General features: G+C 55.4%; 1 protein-coding gene across 9 annotated transcripts in view; it reads right to left on the bottom strand.

The window, feature by feature from the left end:
- TRAK1 (trafficking kinesin protein 1) overlaps positions 1-22078 on the bottom strand; it is a 91764-nt gene that overhangs the window by 3927 nt on the left and 65759 nt on the right. For 2 of the 9 annotated variants that reach the window (XM_084902538.1, XM_084902536.1), the window contains 5 exons: positions 19959-20035; positions 17871-18107; positions 16033-16349; positions 8954-9298; positions 1573-1675 (listed from right to left, as the gene is read on the bottom strand). In XM_084902538.1, the coding sequence (XP_084758664.1) occupies positions 1573-1675; positions 8954-9298; positions 16033-16349; positions 17871-18107; positions 19959-20035 (1079 nt within the window). Of the gene's footprint in view, positions 1-776; positions 868-1572; positions 1676-1697; positions 2463-8953; positions 9299-16032; positions 16350-17870; positions 18108-19958; positions 20036-22078 lie in introns of those variants that run through there. The other 7 variants (XM_084902540.1, XM_084902537.1, XM_084902544.1 and 4 more) reach the window with 6 other exon arrangements.

The following is a 22078-nucleotide window of genomic DNA, read 5'->3' as shown; positions in this document are numbered from 1 at the left end:
AGCCGGCTCCACGCTCAGGCGACCTCGCTGTGACTGTCAGCACAGGGAGAGGCACGCCGAGCAGGCCCGCCCCCACAGGTTCAGGCAGGGACGCTGGTGGCCGGGAGGGGGGGACACTCGGGGACACACGTGATTAGAGACCACAGCGATTCCTAAGGTTAAAGGTGGGCTCTTCCAATGGCGCAGGTGGAATTCTACAAAATACCCATCTACAAGCAACGGAGGGCGAAGAGGCTCCGGGCGGGACATCTCGTTCCCAGGGCCGTTCCCAGGAGGGTTTCCTCCTGGTCCGAGCTGCCATTCTTTCAGGCAGGAGCCTGCTCTTGCTCCTGACTACCCAGACTTCCCCGTCCTCGACACGGCCCCAGGGATGCAGACGGACGGACGGACGGACGGACGGATGGACAGACGTGCAGGCCGGGCACCAGCCTCCCCCGGGGGGGAAGCCCTGTCCCACGGTTTGAACCCCAGTCTCCTCCTAAGAGGACGGGGAGAGCCAGGTTGTCCGGAGGCAGGAAGGGACGTGGGGGAAGATAAGCTACAATGTGGAGATCCCTTCCGGTGAGGACTTCGGTTAGGCCTGGATTAGTGCTGGCGCTCGGCTCAACGGGGTGGTTTAGCTGGTTAGGGGTATCCACCGTCCAAGCCGAGTTAGCCAGGCGCAACCACAGAGACACACCCACGCCTGAGTCCCGGGTTAGTGGCGGCCACGCGTGCACACACACAGCCCTTTCCACGTGGCCCTGCCGGGGCAGGCACGGCTGGCGTGTGCTCACCGCCTGCCTGGCCCGTGGGCTCACTGTCTGCCCTACACCTCCTCTCAGCTCAACGGGGCCTGGGGCCGCTTCGCCGTCCTCCTCACATGACCTGCGGAGAGTTATTCAGAGTTGAGGGGGCGCCTCAGGGCGGCTGCTCCCTCCACGCTGGCCCGGCTCGCCTCCCTCCATCTCGGCTGTACCTTCACCCCTCTGGCGTCTGGCACCACAGAGAAAACGGGCCACTCCCTTTCCCTGGAAGCTGTGGAAGGCCTGAAATCAGGCCACGCAGACCATACAAGCCCCCTCGCCAGAAGGTGCCAACTTCTATGGCTTCTCAGAGGCACCGGAGGGAAATGGACCACGCTGGGCACGTGGCCCGGTCTTTAGATTCGATCATCTCAATCAGGGGTGCTGTGGGGCATGGTTCCTGAGGTCTACTGCAAGGGCACAAGGGTTTGGGGGGAGGGGGAAGCCCAGGGAAGAAACTCCGGGCTCTCCTGGCAAACCTTGGGGTAAAATGCCAGTACACATGGGCTTCGGGCTTGGGAATCTCCCGTGACCAGCTGGAAGGGCAACAGAAGGCAGCCCCGCCTCTATCTGCATGGATCTGAAGTAACAGGGGCCCCAGGTCCAACGGAAACACGGGACCCAGTACAGGAGCCTGCAGGCGCTTACGAGATGGCTTCAGCTGGACCAGGCCGTGTGGAATGCGCCTCTCTACCTGCCTGGGCTTCCCTTGACATTACGTCTCGCAGGGAGAGCCCCCACCCCACCCCACCCCGGCCCCGCTCACCCCCAGGCCTGAGGCCCTTACCTTGGCGTGACTCTCGTGAGCTCGTCGGAAGGGTGCAGGATGCGGCAGGTGGTGAAGGTGAAGGTGGAGTTGGTCTGTGACATGCACTTCCCAGGGTGGTGCGCTAGATGGGAGAAGGGCGGGGGGGAGGGACAAAACATATTTCTTGCATCCAAGTACACCCGCGAGAAGAGGATAATCCGGCTCGGCCCTCCACAGATGCAAGAAGCGATGAGCTACCTTGTGAACCGGATCTGGGCCAGGAAGGCGGAAACGCAAACGTTCTGGGTCGAAGGGGGTCCCTCAAAAGCAGCCACGCTTTTGAGCGCTGGCGCGCAGGGCACGGACCTAGCTTCCGGCCCAGTCCGGACAGGGCTGCGCATCGCGTTCTCGGGGCAGTAGTGGATCCAGCGTGAGGGGCCAAGAGGCCCGTGGGGGTCAGTTTGGTTGCCCTCTTCAGAGGTCAGAATCGGCTTCTGTCTTTGTGGCTTGGCTTTGCCTTTCGCTGGCAAATGGGTGCCAAACTCTGCCAAAGGGAGGGGCGGGACCGGGGGGGGGGGGTAGAAGCGCCGGCCCCCTGGGAACAGGGTGCAGCTCACTGGGCTCCCTTTTCTGTTTGCACAAAAAGGGGCATGGCGTGGGGAGGCTGGTTCCACTACTGCCTGTCTGTGGCCTGCAGCGGGGACAGGAGCTCAGCTGCCTCAGCAACAACGTGGCTGAGACCAGCCCCGGGCCTGTCTGTGGTGCTACCGGACAGGGAGATGCCGGCAGCACCAGCCCCAGCTCGGACCGCTTTCCTGCGCCTCCGGGAGGTCTGATTTTCATGGAAATGAGATGGCCACAGGTTCCCTCCAATTTGTTCCCTTTGGCCGGTCTCCAGGGTTGTTGCTAAGGCGGCTGGAGGCTGTGAGCTGGAGCAGAGTAAATCGCAGAAGCGTTAGGACCATGCAGCAGCGGGCAGGTGAGTGATGGGTAGAGAGGTCTACGGGAGACATCATGATTGTAGAGGTCATCCTTGTTCATAACTCAAACATTGAAAAAGTAAAAATAAAAATAAAAGGGAAAAATGCTGCTCCAACTGGCATGCACGATGAAGGACCGGGAGACCCCGCCCACCCCGCGCCCGCCCTGCAGCAGCTCCGCCCCCAGAGACCTCCTGGGAGGAAACGGATTCGGGCATCAGAGGCCATGAGCGCCCTGAAGATTCAAGAGGCAGCGAACGGGAATCTTCCAGCTCTCTATGGCAAGTTTTCTCTTAGATTTGACCAAAAAGGATGGCAAAACAGAAGAGAGCGGTGCTCCAGACCCAGATCCACACATGAGTGATTGTGTCTTTAAAAACACAAAACAAAAAACTAAAAAAAAACCAAAAAACTGGAAACCAGATGAAACAAATAAACAAAAAAACGTTGGAGACACGCAAACTGAAGGCAGGCAGGACAGAGCCAGAGCACAAAAATGGTGGCGGTGACTCAGGGAGCAACGTGGGGCTGGTGTGTCCTGATTATTACGGCCCGACCCGTCTCTCTGGGTCAAGGCAGGCTCCCGTGGCCCCTGGCGTGGCACCCAGTGAGCACCACGGCCACGGAAGCGAACGCTCAACCACAGGGAGCTCCAGGCCATGTTGGGGGGTGGGGGTGGGGGGGCGTGAGTGGGGAGGCACATAAAAATAGCCTTTATGCATCTGTGCTTCTCAACGAAAAGATGGGATGGCTTGGGAACTCGGATAACCGAGGAACTGCTGCAAGCAAAACAAAAATGGAATAAGCTGCAGAAAAAGGCAACCGAACAATCACGAGTCTTGGCCTGCCATGAGGTCTAGAAACAAAAGCAACAGGACAAAAGCTGGGAAAGGAACCCAAATAATGCAGGGGGTTATCCAGATTGGGGGGGGGGGGGGTAGAGGGGGGGAGGAAAAAGCGGTACACAGAAGTTATTAAGGCGAAAGAATAAAGAACAGGTAACATTTGAAAAAGAAACCAAACAAAAGCAAGGCAGGATGGGAACCCAGAAGCCGCCGCATTGGAACGCATGGCCAGAGAACATCCAATCAAGGGGCCTCGAGGCCCACCTCCTCCTCCCCCATACCATCTGGACCTTGATTGCAACAGGGGGTGTAAGATGGACATTTCAGAGACACAGCTGCATCATCAGCAGAAGCAAAACCCATCGAATGCAAATGGGTTTTGGGGAGAGGAAAAGGCTGCTAAAATTCAGAAGTCATTGTCCCCAGAAGGAAGAGATGGCTTTAGAAGACCAAGGAAGATCCACCCGCGTCAAGAGTGCCAAAGCCAGAGGTCGGACCCCTCGGAAATACCGCTGGGACACCTGGACCCGTCAGCTCTCTCCGCACGTGTCACGCCTGCCCGGCCGCTGCAGCACCTCCCTTCCTTGGGACACAACACAGGGACAGTGAGTGCGTCGCTCAGGGCTCCTGGTGCGGCCGCGGAGCAGCCCCAGTGCTGCTCACTTGGGGCTCCGAGGACATGGGTTCTTGGACTCGATGCTCTGACATCCTACTTAAACCCTCATTTTTTTTCTCAGCCTGACTTTTTCTTTCTTTTCTTTCTTTGTTTTTTTTTAAAATATATATTTTTATTGATTTTTTTTTTTTTTTTTTTTACAGAGAGGAAGGGAGAGATAGAGAGCTAGAAAGGTCGATGAGAGAGAAACATCGACCAGCTGCCTCCTGCACGTCCCCCATGTGTGATGTGCCCGCAACCAAGGTACATGCCCTTGACCGGAATCGAACCTGGGACCTTTCAGTCCGCAGACCGACGCTCTACCACTGAGCCAAACCGGTTTCGGCTCAGCCTGACATTTTTCTCAGAATTGTACGGAGAGAGTAAATGGGCTTCATTAGGATTTTATTCAGGAAGGAGGGACACTTCCCAGTAAAACCCCTAATCCTGTGGTGGGCAAACTGCAGCTCTCGAGGAGCCACATGCAGCTCTTTGGCCCCTTGAGTGTGGCTCTTTCACAAAACACCATGGCCTGGGGGAGTCTATGTTGAAGAAGTGGCATTAGAAGAAGTTTAAGTTTACAAACTTTGGCTCTCCAAAGAAATTTCAATTGTTGTACTGTTGATATTTGGCTCTGTTGACTAATGAGTTTGCCGACCACTGCCCTGTGTTCTGTCCTAATCCTTCATTCATTTTATGTGTTCCGCCTTCCCCAGGTTCTGACACTGGCACAAAATCCTCCTCGATCAGAGATCACCTTTATCCTTAATTAGTCCTGGATTATTGGAGGTCTGCGCTGGTGAACTGCATACTGGTGGAGAGTGTGCGGATTTCTGTTCTGAAAGCCGGGCACGTGTGAACACACACCCTTCGGGCAGCGGCAGTGGGCGCTGGAGCGCTTATAAGGGCGACAGGCACCCTGCTCACCACTCTCTGATCCAACCAACGTGTCTCTTTCTGCCTAGAGAGGTGCAGTTGGGAAAGGGTTCTGAGTGTGAGGCTCCTCTGGGGGCTGTGAAACCTGGTACCAACTGGAAAACTGAGCCTGGGATCCTGCTGCTGCACCAGTCATGGGGGTGCCGGGCACCCTACCCCCATCCCATCTCCAGCGATGGCCTAGAGGCCCCTGCAGACTGTGCTCGGGATTATCTGCAAGTACACTACGTAGACCTTGTGATTGCTAGTAGACCAGGTGATTGCTATTAAACCTGGGGATTGCTAGTAGTCCTGGTGATTGCTATTAGACCAGGTGATTGCTAATAGACCTGGTGATTGCTACTAGGCCTGGTGATTGCTAGTAGCAGACCTGGTGAATTCTATTAGACCTGGTGATTTCTATTAGACCTGATAATAGCTACTAGACCTGGTGATTGCTACTAGACCTGGTGATTGCTAGTAGATCTGGTGATTGCTACAGGGATCTGATGATTGCTACTAGACTTGGTGACTGCTACATAGACCTGGTGACTGATATGGAGACCTGGTGATTGCTAGTAGATCTGGTGATTGTTATTAGACCTGGTGACTGATACGGAGACCTGGTGATTGCCGCTTGTGAGATTCTGGCTTCTAGGGGGGTTGGGCAAGAAAGCCCACCTTCTCCCCATGGTCCATGGCACTAATGGTGAGAAGAGGAAGGAAGCAGGGACAGGGCAAGTACACTGGTGGGGACCTGAGGCCGCCTGGAACTCTTCAGTCTGGCCAGCCAAGAGGCCAGATGTGTACACACCGGCTCATGCACGTCATTCCTTTTGAGTGGTCCTGTCCTCCCTCACCCACAGGGAGGACAGGCTGGTCAGGTGCTGGGAGGGCAGAAACGTTCCTCTCTAAAGTCCACTGTGGCATCCGGTCCTTAAACGACCCCTCACATGAGCCCACACAGCTGTCCGAGAGAAAATGCAGCCAGGGATGAGGCACGGCCCCACACGGCCGCTGTCCGAAGGCTGCCGTGGTCTGTCTATCTGTAGGAGCCTATTTTAGGGTGTCCCTTCCCCTTTAAATGGACTCCACATGTCTGAGTATTAAAAAAAAAAAAAAAAAAAAAAAAAGATCTTCACTTTCTTCTATCTCTGTGGCTTTAACCCCACCTCCTTCTCCCCTTTAAAGATCAAGGCATCCAAGAAAATTCAACTGACCTGTCCGCCCAAACACCTACCATCACAGCTGCATATTTTAAAAGCTCTGATCTAACCCTTTATGAACACATAAAGCTCAGAGCACGAGCAATCCAGAGAAGACTCCCTCTTCTGATAAGGTGCCCTTTCTAGATGAATTAAGTCATAAAATGTCACTGAAATAAAGTAAAACTATAATCTAAAATTGTTTTAAAGAATCCACTTTAATTATCTAAATGATTTACAAATATGAAAACAAGATTGTTTTCAAGACATGGGATTATTTAAAAAAAAAAAAAAAACAGCAAATAATGATACAAAAATAACACATGAAAATACGTTAATAGTTTTTTTTTTCAATATGCACTCAAAACTTTTTCTCCGTGAGACAGCAGACGCTAGACAAACGTGCCTGATACACAAGACTTCCCAATTTCCTTCCACCATCCAGTTGCAAGAAAAGAAGGCGAATCACCTTTGTCTTCCTAAGTTTCTCCCTACTCGGTCTTCCCAGGCAGGTGGCAGCCTCTCAGACAGAAGAGCCGGAGCATGGAGGGTGGACCAGGGCGCGGACCAGACTAGCCTGGATACACACGCCAACATGGAAGGTGCCCAGGCCTTCCTGCCGAAGCTCAGTGGCCACCCTTGACTCCAAGATTGTGTGCCTAGTGCCCCTCGGGGCCTTTGGGGTCAGGACTCAGCGTGACCTGCTTCTTTCAGTCCAAGAATTGAAAGGGTCTTGTCCTTCCCATTAATGGGGGGGGGGGGGGGGGAGAGCCAAACCATTGTGTGGGCCTTTCCTCACTGCACTGAGCTTTTCCCAAGTCTCACCCCGAAAACCCTACCCAACCAGACGGTTCCTAAATTCCCTTCTGCAACCCACACACTTCTGCAACCCACACACTTCCAACTGCTCCTCCGCGGTGCTGGGATGGGTCTGCTGCTGGGTTTGAGGGAAGAAGCAAGGACCAGGTCTCTGTTTCGTTAAGAAAAGCCGTCAGGACTCAGATCCTCATCCTCGGCCCCCTCTCTCCCTCCATCTTCCTAGAGGAGTCCTCAGCTGACTTGCTCAGCGGTACTCCTTCTGTACACCTTAAAGGTGCGTCTGTCTTTAAACTTCCAGATACACCCCTGCTCCAGGGGCAGGGCTGTAGGGAGGGGCCATTTCACGGGACAAGATTCCCTCCCACTTCAGCCACGAGGGTCAGCAAACGCTGTGTTTCCTGAACTATTGTCTGCCTTCCAGGTGCCCCTAACGAAGGGAGGGCCAGCACCCTGGGCTCCCTCTCTGAAGTGTGAAGATGCTACACAACAAGCGTTGTCATCCCCTCCAAGCTTAACCTGGTCCCTTAATCCGCTCCGGAAAAGAAAACAAGCCACACATAAACCCGTTTGCTAAACAAACCCTTTGCCCTCGATGAGACCTCCCAAGTTGGTGTTAAAGAAAAGAAGAAAAGTTGGTCCCCGCTAACGCTCCTTGGCCATCGGCCTCTGAACTCAGCCAGGGTTTGGCTGGGAGATGCTGCCGAGAACCTTGGCTCTGTCGGCCTGGCACTGCATGGGGAACGTGGCGGCCTTCAGGAATGAAAATCGAGACCCACCACGATGAGTGGACATCCTCTTTTCAAGCTGGGTGCCTCGGAGCTGCCATGGGAACGAAGACGTTGGCTGACCCATCCTTCTCTGAGTCTCTCCCCTGATCCCATCAAAGCCACCCGGCCTTCCTACGGCAAGCAGCCAGGAGTCCTGGAGGTCTGGCCCCTGGGCCCCAGGCCCCGAGCACGAAGCTTTTCAAGCAGCGCCCCTGGGACATGGACAGTCCCATCAACTCACGGCCACGGCTTGCGTGCTTGCTGGGACAGTGTGAGGGGTTCATAGGGGAGAGATGGGCCATGAGCTTTCCCGGTTTATCCTGCGCCTCTCTCTGGAACAGCTTCTTGCCATCACTCGGGCTTGGGGTGGCTCAGGAGCATTGCTAAAACACTTCTTAAAAATCCACTCCGAGCACGCGTGCGGGGAAGGGGCACAGATACCTGCATTCAAGTTAGGAAGGGGCAAAGACTGCCCGAGTGACGTCTCAAACCCCGCTCACTTCCTGGCTCTCTCCTACCCCAGGGCCACATGCAGGTTACGGGGTCTCATTCCCTTCCCCTGCAACTGCTCAGCTCAGCTCAGCTCAGCTCACTCAGCTCAGCGTGGAAATGGCCAGGGGACTCGAGGATCTGTCCCTCAGACACCAGGAGAGACCCATAGCAGGAGCGGGGGTGGTGGTGGAGGTGGTGGGGGGCTGTTGTTCTAGGGCAGTGTTTCCCAAAGTGTGGTACGCGTACCCCCAGGAGTACGGGAAGAGTTTGGTGGGGGTACGCCTTGCACCGGAGTTTGGTGGGGATATGCACTGCACCGTGCTTAGCTGCGCCTGATTCTACGTTCTCATGAGCACGAGGGGTCCTCAGCGTGGCGAAAATTATAGAAGGGGTACACATATGCCAAAAGTTTGGGAAACACTGTTCTAGGGGATGGGGAGTGGGGACAAGAATCCACTTCTTTTTTAGCAGCCTTTCCTCCTCCGGTGTCCAGAGCCCCGCCGGGCATATACCTCCAAGGCGGGCAGGGGGCTGGGCCCATGTGTTACGAAAGGAGGCCTGGGACTGCACGTTAGACACGGAGCTGCGCAATGGGAATGCTTCCATCGTCACCCACACGGACGCGCGGAAGCCACAGACAGAGAGCCGCTACGGATGGTGCCGGGGACAGAGGTGAGAATGGCCCAGAACGCTGCCTCCGGGAAAGGTGCCGGGTGCACAGGACTTATCTCGGTGCCCTCACCAGACCCCTCCTCCTCCTCCTCCTCCTCCATGGCCGCCGGCTCCTGCATCTCTTCTGGGGAAGCCTGAGGCCGGCTCGGGGAGCTTCTGCCGCCTGTGACAGTCACGTGCGCTCGGGACCTCTCACCTGAGGTCTCTGGGTGCTGTGCTGGCGTGGAGGTAGCTAGGCCCGGGGGGGAAATGTGGTCACCTGTGTCATCTTCTTCAAAGTCGTTAAGGCAGTACACTTCGTCCACGTCTACGTCCAGCGTCCGGAAGCCCTTGGTGACCACCCCGGGCCGGGGGTCCAGGATGCCCCCGAGGTGAGGCTGGGCCAACTGCTGCCAGTGGTGGAGGGTGGCCGAACCTGGCAGGAGAGGAGGCGGACAACGGGGCGGGGAGAAGAGGGTTAGGATGCAAGTCGAAGCCGACGGCTGCTCACCGCCACCCTCGGGGCCCCAGCAGGACCAGAGCCCCAGGACCTGAGCAGGTGGACTCTGGGTGGGACACAGGGGCCCTGCCTCCCCCTTCCTCTGCAGCTAAGACCCCAATGTAAGGAATAAAAATTAAAACAAATTTTTTTTAAGTAAAATTCATGCCATACTGTGTTTGGGACAAATACTTTATCTTAAATCAACTGATGTTAACCCCTCAATCCAACACAGAATCACTTTAGAAACAGAAGCGGTAAAACATAAGCCAAACATTCACAAAAGGGGGTCGGGGGCGGGGACAGCCTGTCTGACCATGGAGCACACGCTGTGGGGGACAGGAGGACACAGCAGAGCATCTGGGACAATGTCAAGCCGAGCTCAGGCGCCTCAGGAGAGAAAGGCAGAAAGAAACGGAAGCGGCACACGATGGGGGTAGGGGTGGGGAGGGGGGCAGGGATGGGACCGGCCTACAGGGTTGTGATGGAAGAAGGACCTGGCCAGCCCTCACAGGGGCCTGAGGCCGAGGAGCCGATCTGCTCGGTGACACCGGAGCCTGGGACTCAGATGACACTGTGCGAGGTCTGTAATAACACCAGCGCGTGTCCCCGAGGACCTGGCGGCGTCACAGTGCTCACAAGGAGAAGCGTTCCAAGACCGGGCGTGCTGGGGACGCCTGGGCTCCGACCTGCATCTACGGGGGATCGTCCCAGAGCCCTGAGCACGTGGCCCGGGGCCGCGATTCTGGCCCCGGGAGCCCCTGCTACACCCGGTGCGGCCCTGGCAGGCCGGGTGCACGGCCCATGAGGCTGGGCGGCCCAGCCCCCTTCTCCAGGTGAAATCAACCACACACATACATGTTCTACATGCCAGGCAGACTTTGAGAGGGTCCCGGGCATGGGCAAGCAAGAGCCTTCCGCACAGTCACCGCTGAGTCACCAATGGCGTCCTCTGCTGGGTGGGCAAGAACCCCTCCCGGCCACCGGGCTGCCCCGTCAGAAAGGAGAGCGGAGGACACAGGAGCCAGCAGCTCAGGAAGTCAGGAGGGGACAGAAGGGACAGGCGGGCGGTGAGGTCACGAAGCCAACCAGGAATGTGACCGAGAAGCAGAGAACCCTCACTCATCCACCAGGAGCTCCAGATTTGGGAGGGGGGGAGAAGGGGAGGGGGGTAGATGAGCAGCGAGGGCCCTACCTCTCATCACAGCTGGAAAGTAACTTCCCGTGGGGCAATCTCAGCCAAGGAGCCACGAGGGAATTTTGTCAATGGGCCATTTCAAAGCCACACAAGAGAGGAAAACACGGGCCCGCGCTGCCTGCACATGTTTGAAAGACTTCCGGGACCCCGCTTTGAGGTCTGTCTCATTTGCACAAGAACAGCAGCAACCTGCTGACCCGGAACCTATTGGCCATAGATAGGAAATATTCCAAATGCAAAAAAGAGAAGTGGTGCCCTAACGGGTTTGATTCAGCGGATAGAGGGTCGGTGTGGGGACTGAAGGGTCCCAGGTTCGATTCCGGTCAAGGGCATGTGCCTTGGTTGCGGGCACATCCCCAGGAGGGGGTGTGTAGGAGGCAGCTGATCAATGTTTCTAACTCTCTAGCCCTCTTCCTTCCTCTCTGTAAAAAATCAATAAAATGTTTCTTGAGAGAGAGAGAGAGAGAGAGAGAGAGAGAGAGAGAGAGAGAGGGAGGTATTGTAAAAAAGAGGTGACGACCGTGCCAGAGGGCACCGTGCACCTGTTCTCTCCCTCAGAGCAGCGGCTCTCCACAGGGCCATCTGGAAAGGCCTGGAGGCACTGTGGTTGCCACAGCTGTGGAGGGACATGCCAATGGCACCCAGTGGGCAAAGCTGGGAACACTGACGTCCACCCTACACACACAGCACAGCCCCCAGGACAAAGGATGACCTGGCCCCCGCTGCCAGCAGTGCCCATGGGAGACCCTGGCCTCTGGCTGTGGTCCTCATGCTCAGATCCTTTGGGAACCTCTCCAAAGGCATCTCACATATAAGCGTCGCTGGGTGCACACAGCCAGGGCTGTGCACACACGCTGAGACCCGTTTGTGGGGTCCTGAGTCCCAGGGGCCGCAGCATCACATTTACAAAGAGCTCCCCTGAACCGAGGCAACTCCCTCCTCAAAGCTGCCCTGTCCTACGAGGCTCAAGGAAGTGACGTGACTTTGCAAAGTCACCGAGCCAGTGGCGGCACAGCCAGGGTTCAGTGCTGAAGGCCAGGTTCTTTCTGTAGTCTCTGCCCCCTCCCCAACACCCCAATCCACAGGTCTGAAAACAAGCAAGAACGCCAGCGCTCCAGCCAGCGAGATGCATCGATGGTGGGCAGTCACCCTTCCGGGTGGGTGTCCAGTGCCTGCCAGGAGACACACATACTTCTGCTGATGGGATTTCCCACGCCCACCCCGGCCCCCGGGGCCCCCATTCATCACCCACAACGGCCGCCTGCTCTTGTGTCAGCAGGAGGCACACATTCCTGCAGCAAAAGCACACGGGGAACAGGGCCTCCAGCCCGGCCTGCACGTGTGGGCCTTAGAAGGAGGATGAGACACCCACAGCAGCAACGTGGCCCCGTCGCCTCTACTTGTGGAAGGGGAAGAGCAGAAAAGCCGACACTGTGTCGAGGAAGGGGCCCGAGATGTCTGCCACGTTCTGGGGAGGAACGCGGTGCGGCTGGAGGATGGGCCCAGAGTCCACGCACCTGGATCTTCCTGTCCCAACGGGCTGCCCGCCTCTCCCGCTCCCACCCCAATGCATGGGCTACCGGGAGAAAGGAGGCCGCAAAGGGCCCGCTGTTGGAGTTAAGGAGGCTACGGCAGTGCAGGGGGTTATCTGCGTTCCCTGGCGATACCCAGCCCAGGAAAGGCAGTGAGATTACAAACGAAAGACTACGCTGCAAGGTGAAGCACAGACTTAGGTTTCTACCCCAGGACTCAGGCCTCCCTTGCTCATCAAGCAGCTAACGTTTACTAAGAGCCAGGCACTCTCCTTAGAGGTCTACACTGATGAACTCACCTAATCGTCACGATAACCCTGTTGTCCCCATTTTACAGATGAGGAAACTGAGCTCAGGGAGGTAAAGTCACTTGCCAGAGGCTGCACAGCTGGCCAAGGGCCCATCTGGGATTCAAACCCGGGCTGGCCTCAGGGCCCACCCTCTGAACCACACAGACTGCCCCTCGGCCAGCAGCCCGGAGGCCTCCTAGAGGCGAGTCTCGGGAGCCAGATCGACGACACACCAGCCCGGCAGTTCCAAGAACCCAGGCACCAGGGGAGGTGGAGAGAGGAACCTTCCTGCTTCTAGTCGGCACCAAGATGAAATTCTGGTGAAACCAGAAGAGGTGTTACATCAGCTCACTTGGCTTGATCATGAAACCAAGGTATGGGCAGCACAGAAACCATCATTATGGTCACTGTCTCTCTCCCCCCGTCTGCCTTCCTTTCACACCCCACTGTTCGCACTAAAAAAAAGTATTCACGTCCTGGAAGAAGAAGAAGAAAAGCAAACCTATTTATGTCAGAGGAGCAACCAGGGCCTAAAAATTAAAACTAAACCTGCTGGGTAATGCACTGCTTAGAGGTGTGTGCTTTTCCCTAATCCCATAGTATCTTCTTTTTGCGGAAATACTCTCTCGGTTATAATTAATCCGAAAGGAAGAGCAAAATTCAGGGAGGGAAAAGCACGACTCATCTTTGCAACGCGCACGGATCTCTCCTAGTCCGAATGTTTTGTCCATCCCCTGCTGAAAACACGTAAGGTCAGCGAGGAAACCAGAGTGCCCGTGTGCTCCCACACCAAGCCCGGCAGCTTTGGCAGACTCCAGCAAGCGGACAGCCAGATGAGGGAAGCGGGCAGGGAGACAGCGACGGGAGATGCAGATTGGCTATCTGCTGTGATCCCGGCCACCGTCTCCTGGGGCCTCCCTACAGGTACGGTTACCCGGGTCCTTGGAGGTCACGGGAATCCTACCAGCGTCAGAGCGGGCCAGTGGAAAGAGGTGATGCCAGGGCGTGGCCCCAGCACAACGCGGGCCCAGGTCTCAACGCTGGTAGGGCCACCGTTAAGACCTGAGCTGCCAGAACAGGGGTCCGTTGGGGGGGCCTAAGCTTGGATTAGCTCCAAGTAGGGTGCTGAGCATGATACAAAGCATATCACGTGTACTCTTCATGACAATATCGTGCGGCACATGCGAGCCCTACGTCACCAATAAGGGAAAGCGGGGCTCAAAAAGGTGAGGTGACCCATCTAAGGTCACAGTCACAGCCGCGTTGAACTCATTGTCGGGCAGATTTCCATGCCAGCCCTGCCCCAAAAAGTAATTGTGGGGGGGTTGGGAGGGGAGGAGGAAGAAATAAAATATCGGTTGTGTTTTTAACAACAAAGGAATCCGAGAACTACCAAATGGAGCCAGAGGGACTTCTACTGTGAGGACGAGTTACAGGACTTAGTGATAAGAGATGACTTCTTAATGGCAGTGGTTTTAGTGTTTGGATGAGCAGGGTACTATAGATGAAATTCATCTTGCAAGTCTAAAGGGATTTCATCTTATTCCATTAACGTATCACAAAAAGCCTGCTGCCTAAGTCACAAGACTAAAAGAAAAGAAAAAGATGTATTGGTCAAAATAAATTTTTTTAAAAAAATCTCTTCCTGCAATCATGCTTGGAAAATGGATCCAAAAACATATTCTTTGATGAGCTAATGAAACAAAATCAAATATAGAAAGCAGACAAGACAGAGGTGATAAACTCCAATGATCTTTGAGAGACAAGAGAAAAAATAAATAAATAAATAAAAGATAGGCAGAAAGCAAAATTGCAGAAATGGAAGATTTTATTGAAAGAAAAAGACATAATCGTGGATCAGAAAACAATCACCAAACTTACAACTGAATGAACATGAAAAGAAAAAAAAGAAGAAAAAAGAGCCATCCCTTTTTTGAAATCTAAGAAGGACCTCACTTACACAATGAAAAAATAAGCATGGAAAAAAGAACATTACCCACCCTCTTCCCTTTGGAGAACATGGAACCCCATTATCTTGGGTTTTCAACAAGCACAACCTCATCTTATGGCAGGAAGCCCCAACAGGAGAGATACTGGCCCCAAGGGGCCGAAGATGGGTTCTTGTGGGGTGAAAAGACTCTACTCTTTTTTAGGCACAGAGCACAAATATACATATAGCACATAAACGGCGTATCTGTGGTATTACATCCTCAGGGGAAATAGACATCTACATAAGCTCCTTTGAGGGGGGAATTTTTTTTTTTTTTTTTTTTTTAAGTTGAGGAATACTGCCTCACAGAAATTCTGATTAGGCTTTTCATCAGAAATGTAATAACGGAATTCTAAGGCACCTTCTCAAACTCACCCGGGTTTCCAAACTAAAGGGATAAAAAAAAATGAAAAATACAAAGATGTGGCAGGGAAAGGGCAGACATTGTATAATGCTTAGAGCAGTGGTCGGCAAACTGCGGCTCGCGAGCCACAGCCCCTTCAGTGTGGCTCTTCCACAAAATACCACGGCCTGGGTGAGTCTATGTTGAAGAAGTGGCGTTAGAGGAAGTTTAAGTTTAAAAAATGTGGCTCTCCGGAGAAATGTCAATCGTTGTACTGTTGATATTTGGCTCTGTGGACGAACGAGTTTGCCGACCACGGGCTTAGAGGAAACAGAAAGAAAAACAGGTGCGTTTCCCCAGGAGTTTAACCACCTGGGGTACCCCCGGGAGTAAAAAGGGAACTGCCCCAGGAGAAGGCAGGATGAAGAAGGCACAGAACTCACAGCCCCCACAGCCACCCTGTCCTGGCCCCCCGAGAGCCGTGGTCTTGGAGCCTTGCTCAGAACAGGACACAGGAAGAAAGCCACGCGATTTGAAGATCGAAGCAGAACACGAGCTGACAAATTGCAAAGACAAACTGCAGATCGCTTTCACGTGGTTCCTGAGAAAACCTAGAGCACTGGCTTTGCACGCCTCCCGCCACCCTCCCTCCCTGACACCAACATTTCTGAGAGGCTTCTCCCCGCTGCTCAGACCTAGCGGGCGGGGCCTCAGGAGTTCCTGCGTCCGCGAGCAGTGCCTCTGGCTCTTGAAAAGATTTGTATTTCTGCCGAAACCGGTTTGGCTCCGTGGATAGAGCGTCGGCCTGCGGACTCAAAGGTCCCGGGTTCGATTTCGGTCAAGGGCATGCACACTGGTTGCGGGCACATCCCCAGGAGGGGGTGTGCAGGAGGCCAGCTGATGGATGTTTCTCTCTCATGAATGTTTCTAACTCTCTATCCCTCTCTCTTCCTCTCTGTGAAAAGTCAATAAAATATATCCAAAAAATTTTTTGTATTTCTAAGACTCTACATGCAAAAGCGAGTGAACCAGAGAGCCAAGGTGGGCACGTTCTTTTCGCCGGCTTCCTGGCCAGGGATGGACGTGGGTGCCTGTGTGTGTTTCTCCAAACCTGCGCGGGCAGGGGCGGGCAGGGGCAGGCAGGGGCTGGGGGCCCGGGCCAGAGTCCCTCAGCGGAACTCAAACCAGCAGCGCGGGTGGCTGCCCCTGAAGTAGAAGGAGTAGGCGTGACAGACGCTCCCCGAGGGCCGGCGGTGGATCAGCGCCCACAGGGAGTCCCCGAGCAGGGCCGAGAGGGGCCGGGGCCCCCGGTGATCACCTTCCAGCGGCTTGACGATCTGGAGCTTCTCGGGCAGGTAGGAGCGGCTGCTGAAGGACATGCCCGAGAAGCCGGTGAACTCGGAGAAGCGGGAGTGCGTGCCCAGCGACATGATGCTCTCGGTGGGCGTGAGGGAGCCGCTGAGCAGCTCACCCTTCTCCGCCAGCTCCCGCAGCTTCCTCTCCTGCTCCTCCTCGAAGAACCTCCTCTCCGACAGGTAGTTCTCCCGGCGCAGGGACAGCCGCCGCAGAGCCGTCTCCAGGTCGTGGGAGCCCGGGGTGCCGGGCGTCCCCGGCTTCTTGCTCTGCTCGTTGTTTCTGGGAGGAGGAGGAGGGGAGACGGGTGAGCGTGGCACACCCAGCAGGGGGCGCTGCGCACAGCACGCAGGGAGGCCTTCCCGTGGAACATGCAAGGGTGACGGTGGGCATTCTAAGGAAAACCACAGCAAGCGGCTGAGGGGCAGGCCAAAAAGGGGAAACGGCCCTGGCCGCCGGTGTGCTCAGTGGTTAGAGTGATGGCCTGTGAACGGAAGGACGTTGGGTTCGATTCCCAGTCAAGGGCACATACCTAGATTGCAGGTTCGTTCCCCAGCCCTTACCGGGCACATGCAGGAGACAACCAATCAGTGTCTCTCACTCACATAGATGTTTCTCTCTCTTCCCCCCGCCCGACTTCCACTCTCTGGCAATGGGAAAAAAAAAAAAAAAAAAAAAAAAAGAGCCTCTGGTGAGGATCAACCCCCCCAAAAAGGGAAACAATGCCTACCTGAAGAACCATTTCCCTCTGTTGGTTTTTTTGGGAAGATGGGGACAAGGAGGAGCAGAGGCAGAAAGCACTCGGGCAGAATGAAAATTCGCACACATGACGTAACGACGTAACATCGAATCCCCTCAGTGTCCCCCCCCCCCCGCCACCCCCCGGGGAAGAAGCCTTCTTCAGCTGCGGTTCCTGGTTACAGGAAGGGCAGGCTCAAGGGACCCTCCTCCTTCTTCTTGGTCAGGCTCAAAACTGTCCTGACCAAGCCGTGTCCCAACAGTCTGCCCAGCTGGTCAGGAAAACCAATGCTGTGAAGTCACAGGAGTCGTGTGCACACAGCAGACAACGTGTGGGGGGCGGGGGTCCGGGGGGCTTCAGGCTGAAGAGGGGCGACCCCTGCGGAGGAAGGGCCACCCAGGGTCACCCGGTATGGCGGGCACTTGCGGGGCGCCCTGCACCCCACCTTCTGAAGCAAACCAGATTCTGGCCCTGAGCTAGAGCCTGGGCGCTCCTCAACCTTTCGAGCGTCCCAGCCACCAAAGGGTCCATGACGCACAGGTCTACGCTGTAGCCTTCACGGTGAAGACGAACAGAAACACACACTCACGGGTCCTGCCCGTCAGTCAGCAACTTTACAGAATTCCTGCCGCGTCCCATCTATCTCTTTGGACTGGTGAACAGACCGGCGTCAAGGCTAAGCATGGGCCAAAACCAGTTTGGCTCAGTGGATAGAGCGTCGGCCTGTGGACTCAAGGGTCCCAGGTTCGATTCCGGTCAAGGGCATGTACCTTGGTTGTGGGTACATCCCCAGTAGGGGGCATGCAAGAGGCAGCTGATCGATGACTCTCTCATTGATGTTTCTAACTCTCTATCCCTCTCTCTTCCTCTCTGTAAAAAATCAATAAAATATACTAATTTAAAAAAAAAGGCTCAGCAGGTCGGTGAAATGCGTTTGAGAACGGAAGGGTCTGTATTTTTCAGGCCCTTCCTGTCAGTCTCCTCCTCCCTCTGATGACGAAACCTGCGTTCGCTCCACACCCATCCGTCTCCAACACACAGAAGCCCCGGCTCCGGCCGCTCACCCCAGGCTGGCCGCCTCCGCCTCCAGGATGATGCTGTTGGTCTTGTTGTCCAGGACGACGTTGCCCACGTCGCTGCCGTAGAAGCTGGACCGGGGGGTGCTGACGCAGCTGGACAGGAGGGAGTTCATGGCCGAGGACTGGTTGGAGCCGGGGATGTTCATGGGGGAGGGCGTCAGAGACCTCTGCTTCACCACCTGGTTGATGTTCCTCACAGTCTCGAAGACGCGCTTCTGGTGACTGGGGAGAAGGCACGACATCGCCCGCGAATGAGCGCGTGCAGGAGCGAGCGACCGACCCTGGGGTTAAACCCTCCCCGAAGCATCAGCGGGGAAGCCGAGAAGGTAGCTGGCCCGCGTGAGCGCCCGAGCCACCTGCCATCCTGCCTTCTGGATGTTTCTCGGGGTGTTGACTGGAATGCAGGAGACTCCCCGCTCACGGATGTCAGGGCTCGAACACAGGCTGTGTCCTAACAGGGATGCTGCAGGAGATATACTACTCCCCTCTCCCCCGTAAGCTTGGCCCACAAATAAAAACACTTAAGCAGTGCTGTCTCCCGGCTAATTCTCTTTTTTCATGAGGATCACTAGAATGCAAACCCCAGGGGGCAGTGTTGACTGCTCTGCACCTAACAGGGCTCAGCGAGTATCAGTAGAATGAACACGCCTTGACTATTCACACACACAGTCATGTGCCGCTCAATGGCAGGGCCACGCTTTGAGAAATGCTTCATTGCGCCATTTGGTCGTTGTGCGAACATCGCAGAGCACGCTTACACACGCCTGGAGGGTGGAGCCGACTGCTCCGAGGCTGCCAGCCTGTCCCGCGTGCTGCCGCACGGACGACAGGAGGTTAAAGCAAGCACAAGCGAGTCATGCGACCAAGTGATGCGGTAAAACGGGGGCACGTGGGGCTGCTGCCGGCGTGGCACGGAACACCGTGTAACAGCAAACTTGGTGTGTGTGTTTTTAAGTAGAGAGAGGACACTCTAAAAAAATGGCAAAAAGTATAATAAATACAGAAAACCAGTAACCAAGTCAACGATTGTCACTGTCCAGTATAAAACACTCTGCATAACTGTATGTGATTCTTTTATACGAGTGGCAGTGCGGGAGGTCTATTTACACCAGCACCACCACAATGGTACCGCGGTGTGCTGTGACGTCATGGCAGCTATGACGTCACTAGGGGATAGACGTTTTCAGCTCCTTTTTAATCTTACGGGACCCTCGTCCTATGTGTGGTCCGTCTCGGACTGAAGGTCATTAAGTGGCACACGACTGTATATATATATATATATATAAAAAAGCAAGACTTCAAGTTGGTCAAACTTCTGAGGTGATAAACATCAGATGAGTCTGTTTTTACACTTGATCTTAGCCAAAAGGCCGAGAAGCGATAGATGAGTCTGTTTTTAGAAATTGCCACTTCTGAGAGCAGGGCCTCACATTTTGATGCCCATTTGTCCCCTTTTAAGGAGAAAAAGGCACGTTTCTATAACGGATGCATCTTTCTGGGATGGGGCTGAGGCTCTGGACACTAGCCACGCCCAGGATCCATCCCTTGTCGGTTGTGCCTCTGGGGTTTCAGCAGAGAAAACACGATGAAATCGGACCCACGGGTTCCTCATCGCACGCCAGGGCAGGCCAGGCAGGAGGTGGCGAGTTAGGGAGAGAGATGGCAGAGGCCAGCACCCCTACACGGACCCAGAAGGGAACGGACGCCTTGCTCTCACCCCTGAGGGCCCTCGGTATCTCCCATCCTACTTCTCCTCTTCCTAAAAGATGTTAACGTTTTTTAAACAATGGTTTTCGCTGAGAGGAAGGATGAAAATGAGTGGAGGTGTCAAGGCGGCACTTGTGTGGAGATGTTAAATAAGTCTCCACGGTCCCGACCTCCTGGACGTTCATAATCTATCTTTAAATCGTCACAAGAGGAGCTGGGGGTGACGTCCGCTGTGTCCTCTCATTTCCCTTCATCTGTGGGGGGACCTCAGTGATCACGGTTGGTGCCTGAGGCCCAAACACGGCTCATTTTGACCACCCCCGGCCGCCAGGCGGTCCCTCAGGGAAGCTCAGAGTAAGGCCGTACGCGATGTCCGGTGACTCGGGCTCTTCCAGCTGCAGCTCCTTCCGCATCGTCCCCTCGATCTCGGCTGCCAGGGAGTCCTGAGGGAAGCCGGAAGACACGCGTGTGAGCTGCAACCCCAACGCTCTGTCTCTGAAAGAGGCTCGTGCCCAGGCTAGCCCCAGAAGGGTAAACTGAGGCCTCAGAGGCGGCAGACATCCCATAGGGCCGGGTTGAGAGCATCTGCATGGTCAGAGGCCCTGGCTGAGCCATCCCCAGGCAGGTTCTGAACACGGCAGGCACCGGACGGCACCGGGGACAAAGCTCCTTCGCTTCCACGCAGCTGAGCGTCTGAAAGCAAACCCTACGCCCCCTTGGCCAAACCACGGAGCCCCAGCGGTGGCCACGGAAGAGGCGGAGAACTCGGGGAGGGAGAGAGGGCTGCTCAGAATGACACCGATGGGCAGGTTCCCACGGACCGCCAAGCTCTGAGCAGCCGGATGAGGTCATGCCCACAGGGGCTGCACTAAGCTGCTGTCCTCCCGGTCTGCGGGCTGCTCACTGCTCAGCTCACACAGGTTCTGAACCGCCCACCGCTCCTCACTGTGTGAGGCAGAGCCCCACAGACAACCCCACACAGGGAGGCGCCCGCAGAGCCAGGTGCGGGCAGAAAAGCACCTGCCAGGGCCTCAGAGGAGCTCAATCCAAGGGCTAACGCCAGCATCCCCGGACGCCGGGAGTGCTCCCTTTCAGTGCCGTGCGAGGCCACCAGCCACCGGGTCTGCCGAGCCCTGGAGACGGGCCCCCTGGGCTTGAGGAACAGAATTCCTGACTGCATTTAACCTCAGTGGATTGACATTAAATCGACTTAAGTACCTTGAAGGCATCATGCCCTCTAACAACAGCCCTCTTCCAACACAGAGCTGTGCCGTCAGCTACAGAGGGAGACAGACAAAGGCTTCATCTCAGCGCACAGGAGCGCCGAGACTCCCTCCAGAGGAAACCCAGCCGCAGCTTTCCAACCCCGCTTTCCTCATGCAATGGTTTCGATCTGAAAAAATACAGGTCTGCCCTAGAGGGTGGGGAATGCAGAGGAGTGAATCCTAGGGCCTGGAGACCACCTCACCCCGGTGAGAAGCCAGGAAGGAGGGAAAGCGAGGCGAGACGTGTGCAAAGCTACGTACACAGGCAAGTCTGGGGGCCGCGTGGTCAGCTCTAGTCGAGGAACTGGGGGACAGAACGCTCTTCGCGGGACCCCTGGAGCCTTGGATCGCCGGCCTGCTCCTTGGGGAGCTGACTACGTTGGGTGACTTTCTTTTTGGTCTCGGTAGATTTCAATCAGGTCGAGAGAAGACGGGAAAGAGTGCTAGCCTGACTTGGATGTATGAGAGCAACAAGGGAAAAGAGGTCCCATGACCTAGGACAGGGGTCGGGAACGTCCACCCACAGGCCATAGAAGGCCCTCGAAATCATTAGGTCCGGCCCTGCCCAGGCAACTGCAAGCGGGACTCGAAATTCAATAAATTTAGGAGCTTTTTAGTCCATAGCAACATAAACTTATATTAAGTGAATGATATTAATCGGATGAGTTATAAACATCCAAATGGCCCTTGGCAGGAAAAAAGTTTCCCCACCCCTGATTTAGGAGGCGTGGACCAGACAGCTAGGAGTGGGTGAAGGGACCGAGCTCCACGAACACACGGCAATCCCCTCCCACCACGTGCAGGGGAACTGCTCTAGAAAGTTCACCGCGTGTCACGTGTCACAGGGGCGTGGCCAGCCAGGGCGACCGCCCAACCACAAGAGGGAGAGCTGACCTCCTGCCAAGCCTCTTCTTGGCCTTGCTCCCACAGCCGGACTGAAAACAAGTCAGGCCAGGGCTGAACAAGGAGACGGCGGGGAAATATGGAAAATATAAAAATGTCCCCCCAGCCCCCTCACACGGAGAGAAAGATCTCTTCAGATCACAGATACTGATGCCACCAGCCTAACGATCAACCAGCCGACAAAGAGCCAGCAGCACCGCACCGACAACTCGGGAATTCTGGGATGTCCTGGCGAAGCCGAAGTAGCACAGACTCTCATAAGATCAGGAAAAAATAATGATGTATCAATAACATCCTCCTGGTAGCTGAGGTCCCTAC

The sequence above is a fragment of the Pipistrellus hanaki genome, assembly GCF_964339955.1.
Source record: "Pipistrellus hanaki genome assembly, chromosome: 13".
In the NCBI taxonomy this organism is placed as follows: domain Eukaryota; kingdom Metazoa; phylum Chordata; class Mammalia; order Chiroptera; family Vespertilionidae; genus Pipistrellus; species Pipistrellus hanaki.
Note: the sequence above shows the minus strand (reverse complement) of the source record. Positions and strands in the feature narration are given on the sequence as shown.